The sequence below is a fragment of the Peromyscus eremicus genome, chromosome 8a (genome assembly GCF_949786415.1).
Source record: "Peromyscus eremicus chromosome 8a, PerEre_H2_v1, whole genome shotgun sequence".
Classification (NCBI taxonomy): domain Eukaryota; kingdom Metazoa; phylum Chordata; class Mammalia; order Rodentia; family Cricetidae; genus Peromyscus; species Peromyscus eremicus.
In genome coordinates, this window is record NC_081423.1 from 80,187,560 (window position 1) to 80,204,399 (window position 16,840).

Here is a 16,840-nt window from a genome sequence, read left to right on the forward strand (position 1 = left end):
AGGACATGCAGTGGTCACAGAGGCAGAAGCATCGCGCACTGACCTTGAAACTCCAGTAGTTTGGTTGCTGATGGGAATAAGAGAAGAGATGGTTATGAGGGGGCTGCCAGGGAAGCGGGGCAGGGACAGGACAGAGATCTGCAGTACACAACCCTGGGTCATGGGCCTCCACCCTCTGGGGAACAGACAATAGGCAATGCCTGTGCCTCTCAATTCTCTCCCGAGGCTGGATCATTCCGGTTCACCAAGGATGGGCAGGTTCCAGGTCTGCTGGTGGGGGAGCAGGATGGAACATTCCAGATGTTTTAAGTGTCTTTCTAGCCACAGTAACTGACCTCAGAGAGAGCTACAGGTAAAGGAAAAGCAAAGATGACTATGAGGCAGTCAAAGACTCGCGGGGAGGGCAGTGATAAATCTGGGCGGCGGGATCTGAGAGGTGGCAGCACTTGGTGTGGGAGACCAGGTAAAATGTCCCAGAAAAGATGGCATTCCAGCTTGCTCAGGAAAGTGAAGGGCTGGAGATAGGAGAGAGGTGTGCTGAGCAGACCCACATAAAGCTTCAGGAGGTACCCTGGAACAGGCAGGAGGACTGGGAAGAAGCAGATGGAGGTGAGAGGTCAAAGGCGGGGGCTAGACACTGGGTGGTCTGCAGTGGGAATTGCAGCTACAGATCCAAGCACAGAAAACACAGGACTGAAACCCTGCAAAGGGAACGGGGCTCCAGTAGGGCTAAGGACAGGGAGTAGATGGTGGCAGCTGGGACCAAGGCCAGGGTAGGCAGGCCTGTGTGCCAGGATGTGCAAGGCTTGTGGAGAATAGTGGACCATTGCCAGTGACCTCTGGCACTGGGCAGTGGTTGGGGAGCCTGGGCAGCACTTGGAGCTACATCGACAGCAGAGGATTGCAAGGGGGCCTGAGGCTTCTCCTCACTCCCGGCAACCCAGGGTCGCCCTGCCCTCCCTAGAGACCGGAAGGTCCTTCCAGATGGTTAGTAACAAGGAAAGGACAGCCCTGAGGGCGGGCTGGTTCTTGGCAAAGCAGAGGGTACCCTGCTGACCGGTGCCAGCCTCAGCAGGAGGACAGAGGCAGCAGATGGCCTGGTCCCAGGGTGCCTGGCAGGAGCAGACAAGATTCCCCAGGCCTCAGAGCCAATGGCAGAGGAGAGGGACCTGGAGGCTTCCCGCTGGGAGGACACCATGCTGTAGTGCCCTGTGCCCCCTGGATGTGTTGGGGGCAGGGAGGAGCTGGGACGGGGCTGAGGATGGCTACTGCTGGGTACAGATTTCCTAGTGATGCCAACCTGGATCTAAACTAAAGTTTGTCTGCCACCATGCTGCATGCATACCTGACCCACAATCCCTCTCTCTCCCAAATCACTGGCTCCAAAAGATGAAAAGTAGCCACACATTTCAGGCAGGAAAAGGGGTCAGCAAAGGCTGTATGGACACAGGGTACCCCCAAGGTGACAAGGGATGCCCTCAGATACCACAGGAAGGGGCAAGGCTTAAAGACTCAAGCCACAGCTTCTGTGACCTTGGACCGAAGGGGAGGCATGGAGAGTAGACTCACAGGAGACATCAGAGCCGGGCTGAGGACTTGGAGAGGTTTATGTTGAAAGTCATGTCTGCAGACCAGAAATGATGGACGGCTCTGCAGAGAAAGCCTCATACTCCCTGCCCACCCCACAGTGGGTACAAGAGCCATCCACAGCTCCCTGCAACATGCACATTGTTCCTGCCGGGAGCTGGTAGACTCAGACACATCCTTGGGTAGACAAGGATGTCACAAACACGCCCAGAACAACAAACACACCCACCAAGGTGCACAGCACTAAAGGAAGCCACGAGAAACGGCCCCAGGAACACACAGCAACTCAGAGACACCCACACCGAGACCCGACTCAAACCCATGTGCTTCCAAAAACCCTAGCTAGCACTATGCCCAGTCAAAGACACAGAGGGTCTAAGACCAGTCACACCCCCCTCAGCATACCACAGAGCCACAGAGGCGAGGACACCCGTTCACACACATACACAAATGCTAGCTACAGAAATAAACACAAAACAGTACACAAGGGCCAGCAATACAGCTCAGTGGGTGCTTGCTGCCAAGCCTGATGATCTGAGTTCGATACTTGGAGCCCACATGGTGGATTGAGAGAACCAAATCCCCTATGCTGTCCTCTGACTTCCACACACATATGCCATGGCAATCACACTCCCTCCCCCCCATACACACACACTAAATAAATTTAATTTTTTAAAATCAGAGCCATGTATGAAGTACACAGAGACTCAGAGAAAATGTCCTTTCTCCGCTCCCCTCTACTAGCCAGTATCCATTCATTGGCTATGATGGCACCATCATCGTGAGTCAGGGAGTTGATTTACTGAACCGAGAGCAATAAAAGTTGTCCCATCCCGAATTCGGTCACCTGTCTCAGCACAAGGGACTCAGGGTACCTGGTGCAGATGACTGAGATCCAACTGGTGTTCCTAGGAGATGGGCAGGCCAGACCTGGCTAGAGCCACACTGACTAGGCCCCACTGTGGACTCCAAGCTTGTACACACACACTGGGCAGTCGCTGGAAGGCTTGGGTCACAAACAGGCCCAAGGGAGATGACAGGGTGGTGGTACCAGTGTTTGGGAAAGATCGTGCTAGCTCTGGGAAGGGTACAAAAGGAAGAGAAGCTGTTTGTGTTTGGGGGACTTGGATGGATTCATGACACTGCCATTCAGCCCTGTAACTTGCAACTCTGAGTGCCAGAGCCTTCTCAAGCAAGTCCTGCCTCCTTCCATGGTCCTCTCTTCAAATGGGGAAAAGGGATCCTTTCAGCTGGTCCCAGCAGGAACCAGGTGCATGGTCTCCCAGCAACTCTCTGTCCTGGTAGGGGAAAACTGCAGTGGGAAGAAGTCCCTGGGGAGATGGGCCATCATCCACCTTCCAGGCGTTAACCCATGGGGCCGTCCCTGAAGATAGAAAGCAGAGGCTCCTCCTCTGTTGTGCAAGAGGGACACCTCTGGTCCCTACCCTGACCCCCTGCCTAGGTGTAGATTCCTCGGCCTGTGCCCAGCACAGTACCTGGTATGTAGCAATACCCTCTGTGGCAATGAATAAATGCCAATCAAGCAAACCAGGCAGGGCCAGCAGGCAGGGGGTAGTTCTAAATACTAGGCCTGGCCCACTCCTTCCAACCCCTGGCCCCGGCTGTTCTGAGCCTTTTTCCCGAGAATGACACGGGTCTAAAAAACCCCTGAAAGAATGAATGGCAGGGAGCTGAGCATAGTGGTCCACGCCTTTAATCCCAGCACAGAGGCAGGTGGATCTCTGAGAGTTTGAGGCCAGCCTTGTCTACCCGGAGAGTTCCAAGACAGCCAGAGCTACATAATAGAGAGACCCTGTCTCTAGATAGATAGATAGATAGATAGATAGATAGATAGATAGATAAATTAATAAATAAGGCAGAGATAGAAGGGACCCAGGGTCCCTCTTCCCTTCACTCAACAAAAACATCACCAAAACCAAAACATCTCTACGTGCAGGGAGGACTAGCCTCCCCAGAACTCAGGGACCGCGACAGTAGAGCTGCGCTGGAGAGAGACTAGCAGGACCCGCCGCTGGTGGTGAAGGCTTGCAGGAGCTGAGGCAAAAACAGGAGCCAACCAACCATCCCCCAGGACCAAGCTCTCAGCCATGGGGGAGGGGACTTCCCCCAGGGAGCCCAGGAAGTAAGCTAACTCCCCTAGAGTGGAGGAAACAGCTTTTTCCCTCCAGGGCTGAGTGAGGACTCCTCACCTCTCCAGTAGTTAGTCTTGGGAGTCGTCTCTTCCCCTACAGCTGGCCCTCCTCCGCCCACTCCAGCCCTTGAGGGGCGGGACGGATCCCCATGGGCACCTTACCTCAGCTCCTTCCCCTTCCCCTGGGCAGACATCCTAGGGTAGGCTAGGTGTCCGCATGACCCCTCCTTGACCTCAGGCCCCAAAGGAGCATCCTCCAGAGAGGAAGGCAACCCACGAGTCGCACCCCCTTCCTTGATCCCCAGACTGGCGCACACACCCACCTCCCAACTCCTGCAAATCCAAGTCCACGGAAACGCCAGCTCCCAGCCTAGGGCTCCGCCACGGGCCCGGGTGGCCGCCAGCCTGCAACCGCCACGCCGCACACGGCCCTCCCCGAGGGGTTTGCAGCGACACCAGCGGTTCGCAGCCCTGCGGAGGCTGAGTGTGCGAGAAGGGGGTGCGCTGCGGGAGCCGCACGGCGCCCTGGGCCGGGGCGCACCCAGGGAAGGTCATGACTTTCCGAGGTTGGGGGAGGGGGCGCCTGCCGCATTTGGGGGAGGGGGCCGACCCACGTGGAAGGCACCTGCTGCGGTGGGGAAAGGGAGGGGGCGTTTCTCCGAGATCGGGAGGGAACTCGCTGCAGCCGCACGCCCCGCACCCCTAGACCAGTCCTCCGAACCGTGGATCGGGACTCGATCTCCAGGTCCCCGCCCCCCCGCTCCGAACCCCACTCGGCTACCGAGTCCCCACAGCCGCTCGCCCTTACCTGCGGCCACAGGTGCACGCGCGGAGCCCGGTTCCGCGTCGGGCGGGGGAGGGAGAACCGCCCGCTACTCCCACCCGCGCAGGCTCTCCCCTCCCCCGGCCGCCTCCGCAGCCGCCGCCGGTGCCCTTTGCTGCAGTGCGAGAGCCGCCGCCGCCGCCGCCGAGCGGGCCCGGGCCCCGGTCGCCCCGGTAACCGCGACTCCACCTGGCGCCGCGCGTTGCGCTGCCGTGCGCATCCCCTCTCGGCCCCCTCCCGTGGCGCGGCCCCGCCGGCGCAGCCCCGCCGAAGAGCCGAGGAGGCTGGTGGCTACGTCGCCGCGGTCACCCGATACGCCGGCCCGCCGCCCGGGACTCGGGTTGCAGCAGGAGGGAGGGAGGTTAGACAGCCTTGTGGAAGCGCGGGGGGAGGGGCTGTGGCTTGGTCTAACCTCTGGTCCCTTCCCAGGATCCTCTTCACTGTACCCATCCCCAAAGGTCTTAGTTACCCCCACCTTCCTGGCCCTTAGCCTCCTCTCAGCAGCGCCCTTTTGCCCCCTTAATCCTTCCATGACTTAATCCCCGACTGAGTCGGGAGGCCCAGCATGCCTAAGTTTCCTTGCTGGCCTCTGATCCGGCCTTGCTGTGTGTGATTCTGGTCCTTTGCTGGGTGTCTCTGTGCCTCAGCTTTACAAAAATGAGCCTCAGACTTATCCCTGGTGGAGAGGAATGTGATAAGCTGTATCAAGAGATGACAAGATGCTGTGTTTATTATTAAGCTCTGGAACAAAGGTCCCCTACAAACTCTCCTTCCTTCCATCAGAGCAGAATTCCAGACAGGCAGACAGCACAACTCAGCCCACTCGAGTCCAGCCTCATTCCTGCCCTTCCCCAGCACTAGCTCTGACCCACACTCCATCCAAGGAATCTGAGGCACCAGCGACCTACCTGTCCACCCTGTGCCTGTCTTCCGTCCATCACTATCATTGTCCCGACCCTCCGTCTGTCTGAGGTCCCCACCACACTCGGCCACTCGGGACAACTCTCTCATCCAGCCTTAAGAACAGGCACACCCCCTGCTCTCTTGTTTCCTAATTCAGCCAAAATGGAGCTGAGAGCTGGAAAGGAAGCAGCTCCATACCCTCAGAATGATGCCCAGTGTGCCAAGCTGTTACTAGACAAGTTCCTTCAGCCCGGGTGCCCCCGGCTCTAGCACCTCATAGTCTCCTAGCTGGTCACAACATCCTTTCAGTTCATTTTCCTTGGGAAAGTCCAGCTTTGGCACACTCCAGTGCAGGAAGAACCGGACTTCTTCCATCCAGGGACCTGGCAGCTGCTGCCCTTCTCCTACCTACGACCATAACCATCAAGTCCAAAACTCCCTGGCTCTGGGTACAGCTTGAACTCCTGACCCTCCCATGCCTGTTATCATTTCTCCCCTGGCAGTGCCCAGGCCTGAGCTGGGAGCATACGCTGAAATATACTCTCCTATCAGGGAAAATGAGGCTCGGTGAGGAATGGGGAAACAGGCTCAGAAGCAAGGGCTAGACACCCTAGTTCTTTAAACATGACAAGAAGGGTGAAAGAAAGACACCACGCAGAACTTCCTGGTGGTCAGACGGGGGGGGGGGGTACTCAGAACCGAAGAGTGGGGCATAGACAGGGCAATAAGATGAGCGTAATAAGAGGCTCCCAAAAGCCCAAGAACAAGACTAGGTTCTCTTGTTTAAAAGAGAGAAACAACCATTGGTTTGTTTTTAAATCATAACTATCCCTCAAAAAGGTTCCAGCTAGATTTGGGGAGGCAAGGATAAGGAATCAATCAGGGGAGATGTGAATACAGGGCATGGAAGTTTCCTGAAAATGGAGGGTTCATACATAAAAGAGAAGGGGTGCAAAATAAAAAATATCAATATCCCCCCTACAAAAAAAGGGTCTCCCCAAAGCCAAGCTCCGCCATGGATTTTGGGGGGAGATGGGTGGCTCACCTGGGCGGGCTGGCCAGCCCCGGAGGGGGTGGAATCGCCGTGGAGGTGGGAACAGAGGGAGCTGAGGAGGCACACAGGGTCCACGGTCCAGCCGCCGACCTGTGTGTGTGAAGCAAGGGACACCCCATTAGGGGGAGCGGGCAGGAGCCGCTGGGGATGGAACAGTGCAGGGATGGATGCTCCAAGGGTAAGCTCTGGCAGAGGGATGAGGGCTTGGAGTCATGGAGGTGGGTCCTCCACAGCGGCTGGTACTCTACCTAGGGCCCCAAGTTTTTCTGCATGTCTGTCTTTCCTCTGACAGGACAGAATTTTTCGCCACCTGATAGAATCGTGATTTCTAGTTCCTAAATGCCCTCTTGCACACTCCTTGATCTGCCTTCTTTCCTTCCCAAGGAGGTCACCTCTGACCTCACAGTGATGGGGACTGGACAGGAGTGACCTCACTCCTGTTGTCTGTGCCATCTCTGTAAAGGAGACTTCCTTCTACCCAAGGCCACCAGACTTGACTCTTCGAGGACTGTTTGGTCCTCTGACCCCCAAGTCGTCTCTCTGTCAATCAACTACTCCTTCTCCAAATGTTTGCCCAGCTTCACACCATGCTAGAGGACTCCATCCAATTGAAAGGGCCCTGGGTCCTGCCACTATGCCTCTAAAGGAGCAGATGGGGGCAGGACAGATAAAAGGGATGAACCTGAGCACGACTGAGCTACCATTCACTCCAGAAGTATTTGCTAGTTATCTGCTGAGTATTTCCCAGCCTCCACCTACCAATATACATAAATGTTTCATGCCAGACTTGGTTGGTGCCTCTTGAAGCTTTTTCTGCTAAACCTCCCAGACAGTAACCAGGGTGCCCAGTTCTCACCATACCTGATCCCCAAACCATTGAAACTGGCCACTGCTCCTTTGACCCCTGCCCAGACCCACTTAGACTTCTGAGGTATAGGCACCACTTGCCCACAGCCCCATCTCTGACCATCACATCCTGCCCCACCCCCACTTCTGTCTCTGTCTTGACTGCTCTCAGGTCTCCTAAAGCCATGTTCCCTCTGGAGTCCAGAAATGTATATAAAGTGTCCACTTGGTATCCTAGGAAACTCCCTCCTAACTCCTCACCCCACCCCCATGATTCTCACCCATTTCTGCTGCTTTCCCAGGGACTGACATCTATCTCCCCGTCAGTCAAGAATTTGATTTTAGCCAGGTGATGGTGGTGCATGCCTTTAATCCCAGCACTTGTGAGGCAGAGGCAGGAGGATCTCTAAGTTTGAGGCCAGCCTGGTCTACAAAGTAAGTTCCAGGACAGCCAGGGCTGTTACACAGAGAAACCCTGTTCTGGGGGCGGGGGGGTCTCATGTAGCCCAGGTTGGTAGCTGAGGATGGCCTTGAACTTCTGATTTTCTTGCCTCCCCGTCCAAAGCAATGAGATTGCAGACATGCACCACTACAGCCAGTTTGTGCCGTGCTGGGACTCAAACTCACAGCCTCCAGCTACGAGGCCAGCACTTAGTACCAAGCCCTTAGCTGTGTCCTTCTCTGTCACTCCCTTACAGATCTAGACAACCAACAACCCTTGCCTTTGTCCAAACTCCTTTCCTTCCTTTCCTCCTTCTCCTGCCTCAAGCCTCCCGACCCCCAAATTCGATTAACTGTCCATAACAAATATAACCCTCCTGTCCCGACCGACTCACCCCACTTTGTCACTCTGGCACCACATGTCCCGCTGACCCACCCCTAGTCTTCTGTCCCAGCCAGAAGGACTCCTGTGCCATGCTCCAAATCCACTCAAGTCCATGCTGCTTACCCAGCACCTGTGATCAGGCATTCTCTTCCTCTGTTCAAACCCTCTCACCCCGCTGGGCTTCATATGGGTCCCACCTCCTCCGGGTAGCCTTCCCATAAGGCCTGTGTAACTGATATCCCTGATCCTAAGGCCCCTCCCAGCTGACCAGGACCCCTCACACAATGTTTAATTTTCTCTTCCCCCAGCTAAGGAGGTCAGGGCCCTACGTGAGTCTAAAAGTCCTCCTGATCCTCACCAACCTGAATCCTACTCCCAGGGGGACTCTGGAGCCAGGAAAATGCAAAAGCCAGACCAAACTAGAGAGGATGTCTGGGGGCAAACAAGGTCCCAGAAATATGGCAATGTGTCCTTGATCTCTGCACTGCGAGGGGGGGGGCATGTCCCTCCTCTGACCCCTAGTCACACTGAGTAGGACGTAGAAAAGGAACTGTGGCCCAACACTCCTCAATGTGACTGAAGGGATGTTGGTGAGTGGACCACTGTTCACCTTCTCCCAGAGGGGACAACCCCGGGGTTCCCAGAGATGGGACACAGCCGCCATAATGGCCCCCTTACCAAAGCAGGCATAAACATAGAACCACTAGTCCTGAGAGAAAGAATTCAGAGGAAAGCTAGCGCTGGGGTGGAGAGGGCACTAAGGAGTCCAAGCTGGGGGAGGCTGAGAAGAGAGGCACCCTACCCCATGTAGGTCCTGGCCAGAGGCACAGGCACCAGCCCCTCCCTAAACCTTACTGGGGGGGGGGGGCAGGAGAGAACCAAGGCACACACAGGCTTCCAGCTCAGTCACATAGACAGTCTGTGTTCTCAAAGGAAGTAGTGGCCCCGGTTCTGGGTTCTATTCAGGCTAGGACTGGGGACAGGTTAGATCCAGCCTTCAGAAGCTCCCAGGCCTGAGAGAGGTGCCACAGCCAAACATTTCCACTGTCCCACTGGGTCCAGGCCCAGTATCCTCAGCGCCAAAAGCGTCCTTTCTCTTCTTCTGAATCATTCCTTTGGCCTCCAAGACACAGCTTCCAGCCCTTCTTCCCACATTCCGACCAAATCCACACTCCATGTGTCAAGCAGATGGCAGGGACCCGGAGACTAAACCCCACTCCTTTCTCTCCCAGGCTCCAGAAAAGATCAAGGAGGGCCACGGCCCAGGGACAAAACTCCCCAACTCCAGGCTCCCAGCTCTGCCGCCGAGAGCCATAAAGTACTGGGTGACCGACCCCCTACAGACCCCGCCTCAGCTCACACTCACCTGCTCCCGCATCCTGTCCTGCTGACCTCGCAGGGCCAGGGCATGCTGGGGGTACTTGCTCTTCAGGTGGTCCATGAACGCATCTCGCTTGCGGTCAGCATCCGCCTTCTGGAGCCCGCTGAGCGCCTCCAGGCTCTGGGCAGCGATCACCGTGTGCCGCCGCTCGGAGGTGTGTACCAGCCCCACATTGGAGAAGCGCCGGCCCCCGCTGCCCCCGCCGCCCCCGCCCCCCAGGGTCCGGTACTCCCGAGGGTACTCGGCATCGTCGGCAGACAGCATGGGGGGGCTGCTCCGCTCCGGATCTGCGAGAGGGGGAGAGGATGGAGGGTCACCAGGGTGCCATGCCAAGGGGCTGCCCATCTCCCACAAGGATCCCTGTGGGGCAGGGCAGGGTCTGATAGGGCAGAGAGGCCTTTGGGAGATGGAAAGGGGGAAGAAGAGTATATGACATAAACCTAGAATTCCAAGTTAGGGTTAGGGAGCAGGTCCTGGATGCAGGTTGCTCTTTGGTGGGCTTTGGAACAGGCAGGGGATGTTGTTGGGCAGGGGAACAGTTAGGGGTGGGGAGTATTGGAGGTGTCCTGGTCACCTCTCTAACTACACACTCTGTCCCCTTCCTAAAGATAGGGAAATGAAGCCAGGCGGCAGTGACGTACGCCTTTAATCCCAGCACTCGGGAGGCAGAGGCAGGCGGATCTCTGTGAGTTTGAGGCCAGCCTGGTCTACAGAGTGAGATCCAGGACAGGCTCCAAAACTACACAGAGAAACCCTGTCTTGAAAAAAAAAAAAAAGAAAGAAAGAAAGAAAGAAAAAGAAAAAAAAGAAAAGAAAGGAAAAAAAAAAGATAGGGAAAGGAGCCACACTGTGCTCTAGAACATTCTCGAAGGAGAGGCTGGAGCCATGAGCTCCTTCCCCACACATGTACATTCAGGACTGTATCTTCCAGCTGGGGGCTATAGGACAGGGGCCAGGGAATTATGGGGGTGGGGTGAGGGCAAAGGTCAGTCACAGGGCTTCTTCCCAGAGATGAATGGAGGCCCAAAATCTGGGGTTGAGAGACTCCCTTCCCCTCCCTCCCCAGAGACAGACAGATGGACGGACAGCAGAAGCTGGGCACAGAGAGATGGACTGTAACAAACGTAAGAGAAAGCAGACAGACAAAACAGGTCAACTCCCCTCCCCTCCCCTCCCAAGCTCTCCTCCCAACACACGGGCAAGCTCAAGACCCACAAGTGACGTACAGGAGACAAAGGACAAACAGAAGTGGGTGGGGGAGGCCGGGGGTTGAGGTCTCCACACTCTTCACCCCTTCCCGAGTTCCCTCAGCCTCCTCCTCGAGCTCCCAGCCTCCCCCCAAGCCCTGCTTCCCCCCACTCTTACCCCTAAGGAAGGCAGGCCCTGCTGGGTATCCACGTTAGCCATGTTCCGGACAAGGAATACAGAGTTGCCTGCCCTCTCCCCCGGAAGTCACCCCAGTGAGAGACAGCAGTCTCCATACATCCCACCTACAGCCCATGGAGTGTCCACCAAGCGTCAGGCCCCAGCAGCCAGGCTTGCAGTCACACCAACATTGTCCCACCACAGGACTTCTGGAAGGATAGACTAGGGCAAAAGGAGACAAGGCTGGGAATCCTGGGACTCGGCCAGATTCACGAAAGCTCTCTTCCCTCCACACAATTATTTACCAGGCCCGATGCCAGGCCACACTCACCTGACGCCCAACCACAGGAGGAAAGAAGAGACTGAGCCACTTTTCAAAACTAGCTACCTCAGTGCCAACACACCTATGCACAAGCATGCACACGCGTGTGCGCACATGCGCACACACACACAGAGGAACCATTCTACCACCAATAACGACATATGGACACTCCACCCACCTACACACACACACAGAGGGGGTTGAGGGGGAGCCACCCTGACGCATACAGCACACTCTTCCAGGCTGTGGCCCAGGCATGTGCCACTGGGGTTCATAGCCCCAGAGGACCCAGCCTCTCTCACTAAACTACAAGGACAACAGCTCCCATGGGTACTTCAGTCATGGGCTTCCAAGGCCGCCCCCCCACCATCGCCAAGGCTCTCAACACTCCCGTCTGGTAGGTATGACTGTGGTCCCCATTTCTGAGATGGTTGGCAAACTGCAGAAGTCCAGTGGCAGGTCCAAAGCCACAGGAAGTAGCGTAGGCCTGGGGTTACCCAATATCCACTAGGTTTACACTGCCATACCTCCCCAGATAAATGACACTGTGTATTGAGTAGAGCAAGCACTGAGCATACAACACATCATGCAGGTTTCTATCTGTATTCTCTGGTCCGTCCCCCTCCTACCTCCCCCCAACGCTCAAGGCCTGAGTCACCACCTCTGACCTTCCAGACACCCTTTATCCCTTACACCACAGTTACCATCCTTTGTGAGGCTCCCCAAGTGAGGTCCAGACACACAGTGATGACTTTGAAGACATGTTTTATATCTATATCTATCTGTGTGTGTGTGTGTGTGTCACATAAGATATACGGTTAATTTATCTAACTATTTTGTGTCTTGATATATAGTTCAGGCTGGCCTTGATCGCTGATCCTCCTGCCTCAGCTGGAGGTTTACAGCAGTGTTTTTATACTTTATTGATTATGACCTTTATTTTCATAAGGATTAGAACAAATCTGAGGGAGGGGACCTAATCTCTGGTTTTATAGATCTTGTTCCTCAGGGTGGTAAGGAGATAAGTTTCCTCTAAAGTGAACCTGTGTTAACAGAAGCAATACTAAGTTGATACAATGGGAACAGTCCCCTGATAACAAAAGAAACTGGGGAAGAATCCTGCTGACTGAGTAAGGCTAGGTACGGTACACAGGGGCCATCATCTTCCTGACAGCTTCAGACCTCGTGGCAAGCCAGGGTGGGCAGTGACTGAGCCGAGAAGGACGGCCTGGGTCATATGGGGGAGCAGGCTGACAGCTCCATAGGTGTAGACCCCACCCTCCCTCCTCCTTCACTCACCCTCACTGACACCAAGAGGGTCACACCCTCCTGAGGACAGCAGAGAAGGGGACCTTCATGGCTCAGGGCATGGGCACTTAGCACTCCTCTCTCTGTCCAGTCCATGCGTGTTTTGCCTGGCCTTGTTGCTAGACCTAACTCTGGGCCCAGACTGCCTCTCCTCCTGCTAGCCCTTGTGGTGATATGTTGTGTACCCTAATAAACTTGCCCGAGGATCAGAGGACAGAGCCAGCCACTAGATTAGACACAGAGGTCAGGCAGTGGTGGCACACACCTTTAATCCCAGCACCTGAGATCTCATGCCTTTGCTTGGGAAGCACACACACCTTTAATCCCAGAAAGTAATATGGCAGAACAGAGAAAGGTATGTAAGGAAGGGGGAAACAGGAACTCATTCTCTTTAGGCTGAGGATTTCGTAGCGGTAAGAACTAGTGTCTGGCTGTTCTGCTTCTCTGATCTTTCGGCTTTCACCCTGATACCTGGCTCTGGGTTTTTTATTAAAAGACCATCTAAGATTCAAACAATAAGCCCTCTCTGTCCCAGAGGACTCTGGACACACATGGACTTCCTCCTGGCCCCAGAAGATCTCTTTCACCCCTGCACCATATACCTCCTTCCCTACTCTTGGGAAGACATCAGCATTTCTGGTGTGGGGAGATAGTGTACCAAGGCAGGCGATGACCATGGGGAACCCTAGGGGCTACCCAGTTCTCCCAGGATGGTGGTGGTAGGGAGAAGGAGAGGCTTGGATCTAAAAGGCTGTAGGATCAGTTGAAGAACTTTGGAGATCGTAGACTTTGCTCAGAGAATGAAGGAACCCAGAGTCCTGATGTCCTGCTGGGGATATATTGAATGTCTTTCTACAGGGCCTGGCGGAGCTGTGAGGACCAACCTGGCCTGAAAAGGGAGTCAGCTCAGGAATAATCAAAGGAAATTCATTTGTATCCATTCATTCTCTTTTTCTATTTCTATTTCTGTCCCCCGACCCCAACAGGGTTCCACATAAACTGAAGCTGGTCTCAAACTCCCTATGTAACCAAGGATAGCCTTGATCCTCTCCCCTTCGCTTCCGAGTGCTGGAATTACAGGAATGAGCCACCATGCCTGATTTAAGCAGAGCTGGAGATCAAACCCAGGGCTCAAGCTGGGCAGTGGTGGCGCATGCCTTTGATCCCATCACTCAGGAGGCAGAGCCAGGCCAATCTCTGTGAGTTCGAGGCCAGCGTGGCCTACAGAGCGAGATCCAGAACAGGCACCAAAACTACACAGAGAAACCCTGTCTCAAAAAACAAAAACAAAAACAAAAAAAACAGGGCTCCATGCACACTAGGCAAGCACTGTACCAACTAAGGTACACCCAACTCCCTTGGTTTTTTAGAGCCAGGGCATCTGAAGTTAGACTGTGGCCAAGTCACTCTCACTTGGGTTGAATCGGCTCCTCCCCCCAGGAGTCCCAATCATTCATATATTCAGCCAAGCAGGACCTCCCCTGATGAGTCAGGGGTCTAATTTGTAAAACTGGGGTGTTAACCTCTAAACCCTGCCCCACAGGGGAGAACCGTGACAAGGAGAGAAAGTGAGAGACACTCCTGGCTAGGAAGTCTTGTTCTCCCATTCCCTCTGAGCCAACCCCAGCACAGTCTTCAAGCTGCCTTGACTCTCTCTGGACTGTGCAGTTTAAGAAAAAAAGCCAGGGTGATGGATGGGTCCAGAGAGCTGGCGGCAGGCTCCAGGCCCAGGGACCAGATCAATGGTGGATTTGGCCGGGTTTAGGCTGGGAGGAGTATGGGGATGGAGAAGAGAGCTGCAGAGGCAGGGATTCAGCAAGTGGGGAAGCAGGGCTAGGGTGTGCTGGGGGAGGGGGGTGGCACTAGAAAAGCCAGAGAGCTAAAGGAGGGCTGCAGGGTCTCCCCTCTTTCTGAGGACCCTACGTGTACAAGGCCCACTATGATTCTTTTTTTTCCCCTCTTTCTGAGGACCCTATATGTACAAGGCCCACTATGGTTCTTTTTTTTTTCCCTTCCCCTTTTGGCTTTTTTGAGACACATTCTGTACATATATCCTGAAATGCACTGTGTAGCCCAGGCTGGCCTCAAACTCCTAGTCCGGCCTCTGCCACCTGCCCAAGTACTGGATGACAAGCATGCTGAGTTCTAAGATTCCTGGGTGGGGAAGTCGAGGGGACCGGGCAGGTGCCAGGGACTGACAAAATGGAGCATGGGGACTAGAAAGGGGCTCTGTCACCTCTGCTGGGCCTGGCTCCAGGGAAGGGGACGGTGTCCCGTGGGGTGATGGGAAGCAGTGGGCGCCCCCTAGTGGCTGGCTGTGATTAAAGAGCAGGTGCTTCATAGAAACATTGTTACTTGTTCAGCAGCTTCCACACCCCTCCCCCAGCTTATTTATGGGCCTGATTTATTTTTACCCTCCACCGAATTCTTTTACATGAGATCACAGTGGCTCATTAGAAGAACGAAGATCCCAGCATCTCAATGACACACCATCTCCTAAGTCTTCACTCTCATCCCCACCTGGCTTCTTAATTCTGGATGTCACCATCTACTCTGTCCCCCTGCCTGTCGCTGGGCAGCGCTGGAACATGACATCATCTTCAGAAGAGGATGTGCAGGGGGTGGGGGACAAAGGAGAGGAAACAGAGAGGACACCAGAGCTGCAGCGACAGACAGCGGCGGGAAAGGACGCTCGGAACTTCCGAGACGGCCAGCTCCTTCTGCATGGACCCAAGAGGCTAGGCAAGATTGCTCTCCTGGAAGAAGGGGCTGTCACAGGTATTCCCGATCCACGGTCTGGACAGAGCAGGGGCCCAAAGGGAAGGGGGTGCAGCAGAAAGGGGAGGACTAAGACACTCTCAGTGTGACAGCAACTCCCGTCCCCACCAGTCAGGGCAAAGGGGAAAGGTAACCGATGTCAAGAAAAGAAGAGGGCCTGCTTCAGACCCCACAGTACCCTGTTCGTGAACACACACACACACACACACACACACACACACACACACACACACGTGCAGGCCTCAGAGCTCCTGGTGTCCCTCTACAGCCAGAGCAAGAGGCGCCCTAGTCAGTCACCCAGGAGCAGCCCTGAGGCGCTGCCAAGGTCAATACTGCCTGACAGCTTCATCCTGCTGGCACCTGATGCAGTCTGAAAGCCTGGTGAGCTTGGAGGCCAGAGGACAAAGGTCAGAGGCCCAGACCTGCTTCTTAAATGCCAGGGTCCTAGGAGCCAGGCCCTGTTTGCACAGGGGAGGCCTACGCTGTGGCCTATGGGTGCCCTGCCTCTCACCCTGCTTGTCTGTCTGTGGGTCCTTGGAGCAGAAGCCCATCTGTGTCTGTTTTCCAGAACCAGCTTTTCCGCCCCATACCACAGCCACCAAAGTCATTTTCCAGGCAATTGCCTTTCTGTAAACATTCCTGTGTAATATCCCCCTAAATTGCTAATGCCCAGCGCCCTGTTGAGTCTCCCTGTCACTCTAACAAGAGCCTCCGAGATGGGGGTGGGGAGGAAGGGCGACTGGAGGGGAGCAGCAAGCTTGACAGAGGTTGAGACAAGAGCTCCCACCCAGCTCCCAGCAGGGACCTCCACGCCTGCACCCTGCGACTCTCCAAGCTCTGACGACCCAGCTCCACTCTCCAGATGCCAGGTCATCATGGTACAACCTCATCTGGGCCAGAGGGGGGACAAGGAGGAAGGAGGAGGGGACCCCACAGAGGGAGCGCTGGGAGGAAAGGGGCTGAAAAGGGGGAAGGTGGTTAGACAATAAAGGTGACTTCCAGAGACACTGAAGTGACAGAAAACTATCATCCCTGGGGTCCCAAGGAGGGCTGGCTTTGATCTAGAACTGAGAAGACAGAGGGAGGGGGCCAGGCAGCGCTTGGCTTCCTAAAGGTGCACTCGGCTTTCGGGGGTCTCTAGCCACGGACACGAGGTGGGCAAGGCAAGAGCGTGCCCGCTGGTGACATCACCAGGGCTCCCCCTACCCCACTCAGTTATCTACAGAGCCATCCTAGAGAGCTTCAAGACAGACTCTCCTGGGAATATGAAGGCCTGGGAGGTCACCCATGGCCTCCCTCTCTGGGGATAAGGGACAGGAAGGAGACTGTTGCCTGTGTCTCTGTGTTCTTTTCCATTCCTAGGAAGCTAGGCATCCAGAATCAGGCAGGACGAGAGGTGGAAGAGCCCTAGGAGAAGCCAGGAGGGCACAGGATTGGTACTGGCCCCCGCCAGTCACAACCTCACGCAGGCAGAAAAACACAAACCAATTTGCGC

General features: G+C 55.3%; 1 protein-coding gene across 1 annotated transcript in view; it reads right to left on the reverse strand.

Moving 5' to 3' along the window:
- Srcin1 (SRC kinase signaling inhibitor 1) overlaps positions 1-16,840 on the reverse strand; it is a 59,389-nt gene that overhangs the window by 27,555 nt on the left and 14,994 nt on the right. The window contains exons 2-3 of the mRNA XM_059270719.1: positions 9,558-9,859; positions 44-67 (exon numbers count right to left, since the gene is read on the reverse strand). Of these exons, the coding sequence (XP_059126702.1) occupies positions 44-67; positions 9,558-9,859 (326 nt within the window). The remainder of the gene's footprint in view (positions 1-43; positions 68-9,557; positions 9,860-16,840) is intronic.